Source organism: Carassius carassius, chromosome 41, assembly GCF_963082965.1.
Source record: "Carassius carassius chromosome 41, fCarCar2.1, whole genome shotgun sequence".
Taxonomy (NCBI): domain Eukaryota; kingdom Metazoa; phylum Chordata; class Actinopteri; order Cypriniformes; family Cyprinidae; genus Carassius; species Carassius carassius.
Genome location: NC_081795.1, coordinates 7,380,763 through 7,392,518, shown reverse-complemented (window position 1 = coordinate 7,392,518; position 11,756 = coordinate 7,380,763). Strand labels below are relative to the sequence as shown.

At 42.0% G+C, this 11,756-nt stretch overlaps 1 protein-coding gene and 1 pseudogene across 5 annotated transcripts in view; both read left to right on the top strand.

Moving 5' to 3' along the window:
* The window catches only part of frya (furry homolog a (Drosophila)), a 56,493-nt gene extending 56,096 nt beyond the window's left edge, over positions 1-397 (top strand). For all 5 annotated transcript variants that reach the window (XM_059534225.1, XM_059534224.1, XM_059534228.1 and 2 more), the window contains one exon: positions 82-397. In XM_059534225.1, the coding sequence (XP_059390208.1) occupies positions 82-340 (259 nt within the window). In that variant the 3' untranslated portion in view covers positions 341-397. The remainder of the gene's footprint in view (positions 1-81) is intronic.
* Positions 398-5,250: 4,853 nt separating this feature from the next.
* On the top strand, positions 5,251-6,717 carry LOC132123035 (uncharacterized; annotated as a pseudogene).
* The last annotated feature ends 5,039 nt before the right edge of the window (positions 6,718-11,756 follow it).

Sequence of the window (11,756 nt, the reverse complement as noted above, 5' to 3'; positions counted from 1 at the left end):
GTAATATCAAATGCAATAACAGTTGAGTAATATGCTGTTTTTAAATTTATTTATGTGAAATAATTACAATCACTGTTTCAGGAAAATGTGGCCAAGTGACATCTTCGGCAGCAGCTCCGAGAATGAGATTCAGACTCTACTCAACATCTATTTCCGGCACCAAACTCTGGGTCAGACAGGAACCTTTGCCTTGGTCGGTTCAAAACAAGACCTATCTGAGATATGCAACCGACTCACTGAGCTCAACTGCGAGATCCGAGACATGATTCGACGGGCACAGGGCTACAGGGCCATCACTGCCTTCCTTCCTGACCCCAGCGTGACCGGCATCAGCCTTTGAGTTGAACTTTAAAGGATCAGGCCGGCATTGGATTTCTTTCCACCACTCCTGTCTGAAGTTGCACTCATTACTGTCCTGCCTCTGCTCACCTTCAGAGCTTCAAGGATGCACAGCTAATATAGTTTTGAAAAATGCAACAGGGGACTGAAAAAGAAGTAGAATCCTTGGCTTTTTTGCACTACTATGTATGCCTCTGAAATGGGGCCTCTATCACTGCAGGCATCAAAGGTATACCAAAGCTCCATGAATGGCTCCTCCTGCCCACGTCTACCATTATACATGTAACGGGAAAATGTGCAATGCCTCACACTAAGCGAAACTTTTCATCTTCAAGAGAATGTTTTGAAACTTCAGCGCTCTCAGCTATTTGATGATACAGATGTTCTGTTCTTGCTTTTTATTTCAAATAAAAGCTGAAAGCTGTGTTAATGTGGCTTTTTTAAAGATGCTCAAAAAGGTCTGACTTTTCACAGTGCGCACCCTTGCCTCAGCTTTTATCCGTACAGACAGAATGTCTCTATCACAATGCAATGATAAAGTCAGAGAGACCTGGATGCATAAAGGGGTCATCCAGCACTTATTTATGTATGGTGGTGTGACTAATGTATTTCTACTGTTTAGTTGCTCCTAGAAGGTTTATTTATATTGTTAAAAGGAATATCATCATGTTTTGACCATCGTTAAAAGTATACTTTTTTATAGATGGAATTCTGTTTATTCTGTCTATTGAAATGGCCAAGCATTCAAAGGTATGTACAATAAGACGAAATAGAGATATTTATGGAATAAAAAATTATTTTAAATGAAAGATTTGTACATAGCAGTGGGAGTGTAGCCCAGACTTGTAAGATTTTATTTTTATGGTTTTATTTTTCTGTCTGCTGTATAAAAAGTGTGCATGCAATAAATGGATCAATAAATATTAATGAAAAAAATACTGCTTAGTGAGTGATTCTTTTTGATATATGGATACTTATGTCTATGTGATTAAGTAGGTTTAGATATGTAATGAGAATTATTGATATATTGTGTATGATTTGAGGATGCACGCTTGTTTGTTTTTGTTTGTTGTTATTTATATCATTTATATTAGTTTTCCTAAAGGAAATCCGAATCAGAACCGAATTCAAGCAATGCATTGTAGAATTTTTTTGGCAGTGCGCCCTCTGGTGCACGCCAATGGAAATAATAAACATCAGTGCTTGTTGACGGTGAAAGTCATAGAAATAGCAAAATCCTTAACCCTTTCACGCATATTGGTCACTACAGTGGACAGCTATTAAAAAAGCATTTTCTTGATTTTGCACGGGTTTTTATGGCAAAGTTGCACATCAGCCTCTTCATTGGACCCTGGTGCATCATCCTATAAATTGCAACCAAGTGGCAAGCCGATTTTTTTCCCCCTCCAAACCAAGATGGCCAAGGGTCAGTCAGACATGCCAAGTTGCTCTGGAATATCCACCCATTCCTTCTAACCTAGGAGATTCTTGTAGGTAAAAAAAAATATTGCAGCATGAATCAATATCTAATGAGTCATATCATATCAAATTTTCCAAGTTTTGATTTTAGATTGAGAGAAAACTCTGATTAATCACATGTCCATTGTAGTGGACGCCATGCATCAATTGCTATATTTCAGCTACAATTCATAATTATAATGTGAATATTGCTTTTTAAACTTAACACTTAAAAACTTAATCTGTAGTGACTGTAGTTTTACTGTAAATAAATGTATTTGTATTATTAGAATGTAATTTTCATTAACATCGAAAAAAGTCATGTGATTACATAATGTATGACACTTGTAATGCATTACTTGTTAGATCAAAAAGTAATCTGATTACGTAATGCACATTATTGTAATGCGTTTCCTTACTCATAACATAAAAAAGTAACCTGATTATGTAATGCATGCTACTTTCAACGTGTTTATTTACTTGTTACATTTAAAAAAGTAATCTGATTAGGTAATGCACATTACTTGTAGTTAATTACTTGTTAGATCAAAAAGTAATCTGATTAGGTAATGCATGTTACTTGTAATACATTACTTTACTTGTAACATCAAAAAAGTAATCAAAGTAATAAAAAATAATATGCATGTTACTTGTAATGCATTACCCCCAACAACACTGATCATTTCAGATGAGATTGAAAAAACGTACCGCTAAGTTTTCTCAGAATAGGGCTATGATAGAAATGTGCATGTCCATCTTGAACATAATCAGAATTATCAGCTAATAAGGGTAAATATCCATACTCTGGTTCACTGGAGGGAGCATCTGAGTGGTTTCCACAGTTGTACCTTGACAGGCTGTAAAAAATTCTGATGGAATCATGTTCTAATATCAAAGATACGTGAAGTGCAACTTGTATGAAGTTGTATGAAGCCTTTGCAATATTTCGCATTTATATATTTTTTTATATATTTTATAGTTTTCACATGATTTGCTATAATTGTATTGATTAATTTGTTAAATTCACATACTTTATCTGTTTGATTATTGTCTTATATTTAGTATAGTATATCTTCAGTTTAAACCATAACCGCATGCTGTCCACTCAAGTGGACATCTGAAGATCTATTTGAAAAATGTGTAAAAAAAACTTAAATAAAAATCAGTTCTTGTTTTTCATGCCATAAGAGCAATAAAAACACATAGGAAAAAAATCCTGACTGAGGTTATCATAATTCATTCATGAAAGGGTTAAATATGTATATTTCTATATATAGAATGTATATATATATATATATAATCCACGTTTTGAACCATTTGGGTGAACTATCCTGGACCAGCTCCTTTAACACACCATCCTCTTTGACTCCCACTGTGATATTGCTTATGTATGAAATGAATTGCCTATGTATGAAAATGAAAGTTTTGTCTTGAATTTAGTAGAGGAGAGTGTAAAATAATATCTGATGGGGGGGGGGGGGGGGGGGGCAATTCAATCGTTGAATGTCAAATACAAGTCAGAGTGTTCATACCCCCCCCCCCCCAAAAAAAAATAAAAAATATATATATATTATATACAGTGTTGGGAAGGTTACTTTGGAAATGTAATAGGTTACAGATTACAAGTTACCCTGTTTAAAATGTAATAGTAGTGTAACTTTTTCAATTACTTTATTAAAGTAATGTAACTAATTACTTTTGAGTACTTTTTGATTACTTTTCTAAATTTGTGAAAATTAAAGAATAATAAATAAAAGCATATACATCAACTTAAATACAGTTATCTAATAAGCATGTGTCGTATTCTGTGTAATAAACTCCTGAAACATTGGTGTTTTTTTTAAACTGCTGTCTCTTTGTATATGATATGATGATAGTTTTCTCAAAATAAGTAAACTGCACATGAAGTGACACAGAGCAGTTCTAGAAATTATGTTTATGTGCTCGTGTACTCCTACAGTATATTGAGATGGCAGAGGTTGAAAACACTGCGAGCTTCAGTAGGCCTATGTGTAGTAAATAAAACCATGTCTTTGCCATTAATTTACAGGAGGGGCGGACTGGGAAAAAAAATCAGACTGGAAAATTCAAACTCATACAAACAAATTCATGGACAAAACTATTTTTGGTATGGACCTGAGATAAAAAAAGGTTTAAATCTTTAATTTGGGGACATGCAAAATAATTAAAAGTTCTCTCCTGAACTGCACCTTCACTTTCATTTTTCTTTTCAGTCTCTTTATTTTGCCCTATTATCCATCTCTCTCATGACTTAAATACTCAAGATTGAACAAAACTATACTTTACAAAATCCTAATACTGTACACGAGTCATGTTTTTCCCTTACAAAAATTGACCATGCTTTTTTTAGCCTATACAATAACCTTGTTTTGTTTTGTTTTTTGCAAATGGATTTGTATTTATTTTTAAATAACTCAATTTGTAAAATCATTTTAAATTTTTGGTTACCACAGTTAAACAATAGTAACTATTTTCTCTGGATTTATAGTAATATATTAAAACGTTAATTTTCGTAAGGGTTGTGTTGTTGTCTGTCCGTAGCTCCCCCTAAACCTATAAAAAAATCTGATTGTTTTTCAGCTAAATTACTACTGTAACATTACAACAGATAATAATGATGTCCTTTATATAGTAGCCTATTTTGAGTGATGACTGATGAGCAACGTGCTGCTGCTTGATTAAATAAATAAAAAAACAAAGACAAAAAAGCATCTTTACAGATGAAACTGACCTGAAACCCTGAACAGTAGTTCTGCTTCTCTGCTCCAGCTGAGCAGGTTCTCCCGGTGTCCAGTCCGCGCCTGATTTCCACAGACATGCAGAACGTGCAGGATTCGTATATTGCATTTTTGGGGCTTAATATTCACAGACACTAGTCCATGTCATGTTTTGATTCAAGTGTACTGACCTACTTTTGATTTAGTCATCCAAAATGTGGCATATTCCGTCCGCGTTAGGCATTCCGTTTTTATGACTGGATTCTACGAACCAGACTGTATTTCCGCATCCCGGAAATTATTAGGGCGGTATGTCTCAGAATAGTCAGTGCAATTTGGGAAAGAAATCAGTTAAATCTGTATGTGGATGTGTGTAAATATTCAAATGTAATCCACTTTGTAATCGTTCAAAATTTCATAAGTAACTGTAATTTAATTACTCATTTTTTCTTAGTAACTGTAACTAATTACAGTTACAATAATTTTGTAATTAAATTACGTAATGCCGTTACATGTAACTAGTTACTCCCCAACACTGATTATATATATATAATTAATACATTGCATGTGTTGCAATTCCACTGGTCTCCTGATCAGATACGAGTTATTCAGCATGAGTTATTCTTACTTGCCTTTAGTTGAAACATCAGCAAGTGGCCTCAAAGACAAGGAAGCAATTGTAAGTTGTAAGCAAATCTAAGTTTTTGGACATATAATGGAAATAATTTTAGATTATGGTGCCTGAAATGCTGAGAACCTGTTTTTACCAACATTTCATTAATGGGGATGGCTTGTTCTCACTCTTATAAAAACTAGTTTGTACTCTTTCCATCTCTCTCGAAGAAGAACGAATTGGTAATCACGATGACAACTCTAATTTAGCAGAAATATCTGTGAACTCTCCAAACAAGTCAACAGTTTAAAACTTTTGAAATCAGTCCTGACAGTGGTTGCCCCACCACCTTTTCAGATTTTGATGGTACAACAACCTTGTGTGCAGATAACAAAGAGTTTTTTCCTTCTTTTAAAATGGCAAACAACAAGCCCATTTCCATACTGAATAAGGCTATAATGAAGGCCAGAGCATCATTACATGAAGCTGCAGGGGATGTTTTGATCAGCACCTTAAATGGAACTACCCTGAAACATCAAACAATAGAAACATTGTGCAAATCAGTTTCAGGAAGCACTTATGCAAACAAATCGCCCATAGAACAATCCATCTTCCCTAACCATGCGTCAAGACTGCGTGTTAGTAATCCTCCAAAGAGTGACAGTCCAAAGAGCTTTAAAATTAATATTTCAAGCTGCTCTTCACCACAGTCAAATGAATCTGATTATAAAACTGGTTCAAAGAGGATTTTTACAGTTTCAAATGTTGGCTTTCAAACAGAGACTCTTTTGAAAGAGGAATTGAGGAGAGGTTCAGTCTCATCAAAGTGCACTCATCAAAAATTGGATTTCAAAAGAAGTACTGAAATACAGACTATGTTCAACATTAGCAGAGCACACAGTCCCACCACAGTGGACTCCAGCCGTGAAGATGATGAGGAGAATGGCACTTTGACAGCATCTCAAAAGGCTGATTTTACAGAATTGTGCAATCTTTTGGAGGAAGCAAATAGTCAACATGAATTTACCCAGTTTAAACCAACAAATCATGGCTCAGACAACCACAATACAGAGAAAGAGTGGGATCCTGATATACTCTACGGCATTGACTTTGATGATAGTTCTAACTGTGATGTGAAAGGAAAGCATCCTGTCAAGACGGACTCTTCTTCAGTAAACACTTCTGATCATATTCAAATTGTAGATGCTGCCAAATTACCATGCACCATGTCAAAGGAAACACAAAATGCCATCGTGCCTTTGTCAGTGGCTGAAGACAGTTCTCAAGTTGGAATAAAATTAAAACTGCTAAAGGGGAAGCTATAAGCATATCAGAAAGTGTTTAAACAATGCAAGGCACTTTTTTGAAGAGGAAGATCAAAAAACCATATATAATAAAGAAGTCAAGGTGGATATCAGAGTAATAAAGCCAGAGCATGTTGAAACAAAGCCTACATTCAATACTTTTGACAGTATGAGCACAGAAAATAAAACCTACCTTCAGATTAAACAAGATGTAAATTTCAGCTCCGGAAATGTAAATGCAGCTTGTAAAGAAATAAGCAAGTGACAGAAAATGAAAGAACAGAGCAGAATTGTTTAGGTGAAAAAACAGATGTTTTTTGTTTTGACGCCAATAGTCATTTTGGTTTTAGTACAGCCAGCGGAGCAAAGCTGCTAGTGCCTAAAAAGGCGTAAGACTTCTTAATGATGTTGACCACTTAGAAGAGTCACAAACATGCAAACTCACTCTCCATGGTTCTGGAAACCATCATGCCTCTGTCAACAACTTGTGACGATCGTGTACCCAGAGAGAAACAGGGAGAGAGAGAGAGAGATACAATCGCAGATGTCTTTATTGATGGGTAATCCAAATCGTAGTCAAAAACAATCCAAAGGTCAAAACCAAACAATCAGTCCAAAACAAACCAACAAATAAACAAAGGAGGGAACTGGAAAAGGAAAGGAACGGGAACTCGTAGGACGAGAAGACAATGAAGAAACTCAGAATACGAGAAGGCTGGATACACGAAGGGTAAGGACTCCATACAAACAACAGGAAAAGACTGGTATTATAGGGAGGCTAATGACAATAAAGTGACTGCACCTGGTGCAGTTAACAGGAGTGCAATTACTGTGATGACAGGACAAGACTTGAGGAATTCTAGTGCCTACGGTGAAGTGCCTAAGGGGAAGTGAGCCCACTAGTGGACACCCAGGGAAACAGAGACTAGGCAGCGTGACATTACCCCCTCCTCCACGGAGCAGCTGCCAGATGCTCTACCCGAACCCAAGGGAAGACCAAAAACACAAAGAGACCAGGAGGGAGGTGGAGCGGCGGAGGACCAGGGGGAGGGATGGAGGGCCAGGTAAAATGGGGAAAACAGAGACGAGAGGACCAGGTAGAATGGGGAAACAGAGACAAGACGACCAGGTAAAATGGGAAAAAAGAGACAAGAGAAGTGCAACAGAAAACAAGGAGTCCAGGAGGGTGTTGGACCGGTGGAGGATCAGGGGGAGGGACGGAGGGCCAGGTCCATAGGAGGAAAACAGACAGAAGAACAAAAAAATAAATAAATAAACACAAAAACACAAGTCCAAGAAGGACATCACGTGACGCCCACCAGGGCGGAGCAAAAGACCACCACATCCGTGCGGCCAAAGCAGACGCCCCCCCAGGGCGGAGCAGAAGACCACCACATCCGTGCGGCCGAACCAGACGCCCCCCAGGGCGGAGCAGAAGACCACCACATCCGAGCGTGCGAACCAGACTCCCCCCAGGGCGGAGCAGAAGACCACCACATCCGTGCGGCCGAACCAGACGCCCCCCGGGGCGGAGCAGAAGACCACCACATCCGAGCGTCCGAACCAGACGCCCCCCAGTGCGGAGCAGAAGACCACCACATCCGTGCGGCCAAACCAGACGCCCTCCAGGGCGGAGCAGAAGACCACCACATCCATGTGGTCGAATGAACAGGAGGACAAGTCTGATTGGGCAAGTCTGAAACAAAGAACATGAACAAGTTAAGGGTAGCCTCTGTGGCCACAACAGGATCAGTCGGGTGCTCAGAGAGTTCGACTGAGACATGACCAGGCTCTGGAAGTTCCGCAGAGGCGAGGAGAGACTCTGGTAGATCAGCAGATACGTGGAGAGGCTCTGGTAGTTCAGCAGAAACGTGTAACGGCTCTGGTAGTTCAGCAGAGACGTGGAGAGGCTCCGATAGTTCAACAGAGAAATGACGAGACTCTGGTTCTCCCATGGTGTTTCTACTGGGTTCCAGAAGATCACTGCTGACTTGACTCTGCTCATAAAGATTATTGGTGACTTGCATTTGTTCATGAAGATCATTGGTGACTTGTATTTGTTCATGAAGATCCCCGGTGACTGGACTTGGTCCTTGAAGATCACCGGTGATTTGACTCTGTCCTTGAAGATCACCGGTTACATGACTCTGTCCTTGAAGATCACCAGTGACTTGACTCTGTCCTTGAAGATCACCAGTGACTTGACTCTGTCCTTGAAGATCACCAGTGACTTGACTCTGTCCTTGAAGATCACCAGTGACTTGACTTGACTCTGGAAGGTCAACGGTGACTAGCCTGGACTCTGGAAGGTCCACTGTGACTAGCCCTGACTCTGGAAGGTCAATGGTGACTAGTCCTGACTCTGGAAGGTCAAAGGTGACTAACCCTGACTCTGGAAGGTCAACGGTGACTAACCCTGACTTTGGAGGGTCCACGAGCACCTGACTCGGCTCTGGAGGGTCCACGAGCACCTGACTCGACTCTGGAAGGTCAACAGGAACTAACCCTGACTCTGGAAGGTCAACAGTGACTGACCCTGACTCTGGAAAGTCGATGGTGACTAGCCCTGACTCTAGAAGGTTAATGGTGACTAACCCTGACTCTGGAGGGTCCACGAGCATCTGACTTGACTTTGGAGGGTCAACCGGAAACTGACTCAACTCTGGAAATTCAACGGGCACCTGACTCGACTCTGGAAGGTCAACAGGAACTAGCCCTGACTCTGGAAGGTCAACGGTGACTAACCCTGACTCTGGAAGGTCAACGGTGACTAACCCTGACTTTGGAGGGTCCACGAGCACCTGACTCGGCTCTGGAGGGTCCACGAGCACCTGACTCGACTCTGGAAGGTCAACAGGAACTAACCCTGACTCTGGAAGGTCAACAGTGACTGACCCTGACTCTGGAAAGTCGATGGTGACTAGCCCTGACTCTAGAAGGTTAATGGTGACTAACCCTGACTCTGGAGGGTCCACGAGCATCTGACTTGACTTTGGAGGGTCAACCGGAAACTGACTCAACTCTGGAAATTCAACGGGCACCTGACTCGACTCTGGAAGGTCAACAGGAACTAGCCCTGACTCTGGAAGGTCAACGGTGACTAACCCTGACTCTGGAAGGTCAACGGTGACTAACCCTGACTTTGGAGGGTCCACGAGCACCTGACTCGGCTCTGGAGGGTCCACGAGCACCTGACTCGACTTTAGAGGGTCAACCGGAACCTGACTCAACTCTGGAAAGTCAACGGGCACCTGACTCGACTCTGGAAGGTCAACAGGAATCTGACTTGATTCTGGAGGATCAACTGGAACGTGACTCGACTCTGGATGGTCAACAGGAACCTGACTCGACTCTGGATAGTCAACTGGAACCTGACTCAACTCTGGAGGGTCAACAGGAACCTGACTCAACTCTGGAGGGTCAACGGGAATATGACTCGACTCTGGAAGGTCAACCGGAACCTCACTCAACTTTGGAGAGTCAACGGGAACCTGACTCAACTCAGGAAAGCCCACTGTAGCTGCCATCCTCTGCAGTGGCTCCGGGCTGGCGGCCACCTTGTGCAGTGGCGCTGGGTTGGTGGCCATCTTGTACTGTGGTGCTGGCTCAGCAGATGTGACGTGAACAGTCTCTGGATCAGCAGACGTGATGTGAACACTCCTGGGAATCTCTAGGATCTTTGACAGCATGGAGAAATAATCCAAAAACGTCTCAGTGGCCATCTTGGGCATTGGCGCTGAGCTGGCGGCCATCTTGCACCGTGGCGCTGGGCTGGTGACCACTTTGTGCTGTGGCGGTGTGCTGGCGTCCATCTTGCCTCGTGGTGCTGGGCTGATGGCCATCTTGTGCAGTGTCGCTGGACCTGCGGCCATCATGGGAAGTGGCGCTGGGCCGGCGGTCATTCTGCGCAGTGGCTCTGGGCTGGCGGCCATCTTGTGCTGTGGCGCAGGGCTGGCGTCCATCTTGCCTCGTGACGCTGAGCTGGCAGCCATCTTGTGCTGTGGTGTTGGGCTGGCTTCCATCTTGCCTCGTGGTGCTGGATTGGCGGCCATCCTGTGCAATGGCGCTGGGTCGGCGGCCATTCTGCGCAGCGGCGCTGGGTTGGCGGCCATCTTGTGCTGCGGCACTGGGCTGGCGGCCATCTTGTGTGGCGGCACTGGGCTGGCGGCCATCTTGTGCAGCGGCGCTGACTCGGCAGACTTGCGCCTACTTTCCCCTCTCCGTCCACAATGGTGAGACGGCGGCTCCCATCCGTTCCTCCCGAACCCAGGGTCGATGGGGGGCCATAGTGGAGAGTGATGCCAGACCTCCTCTCGACCACTCACTCCTGAGCGACCTCCCCCTGGTCCCACAAAACACGACCAGGCGGGTACCCTTGAAACCATTCCTCTCCCACTCGGTGACTGGGGAGAACATATGAACAGACATACCGCTGGATCTCTTAGGATGGAGTCCTTCTGTGATGATCGTGTACCCAGAGAGACACAGGGAGAGAGAGAGAGAGATCCAATCGCAGATGTCTTTATTGATGGGTAATCCAAATCGTAGTCAAAAACAATCCAAAGGTCAAAACCAAACAATCAGTCCAAAACAAACCAACAAATAAACAAAGGAGGGAACTGGAAAAGGAAAGGAATGGTAACTCGGAAGACGAGAAGACAATGAAGAAACTTGGAATACGAGAAGGCTGGATACACGAAGGGTAAAGACTCCATACAAACAACAGGAAAAGACTGGTATTATAGGGAGGCTAATGACAATAAAGTGACTGCACCTGGTGCAATTAACAGGAGTGCAATTACTGTGATGACAGGACATGACTAGAGGAATTCTAGTGCCTACGGTGAAGTGCCTAAGGGGAAGTGAGCCCACTAGTGGACACCCAGGGAAACAGAGACTAGGCAGCGTGACACAACTAGCCTTAAGAATACAAAAGCTGTTTCTTGGAGTAAAAATAAGTCAGCCGTACTTAGTAACCAAAATAACTGATGGTGTGGACAGTCTTTCCTTCAACAGTGAGAAGTTCTTTCAAGAACAGAAATCTAGCAGTGATACTAAAGACGTTTTTGAAGATTTTTCCCTCAGAAATTTTTACTATGGCTTTTATACCGCCAGTGGCAAAGTTAAGATAAAAAAAAATTATATTTAAAGACAGTGATGAAAATATTGTCTTGAAAATGTAGGGAATCCATGACAAACTGGATGCTGAAATCAAACAAGTAAATGCATTTACTCCAAACTGTATACGTGTGACATTTTCAAACGTGTCATTCATGGAGGCCAACACGGTTCTCAAAGACTCTG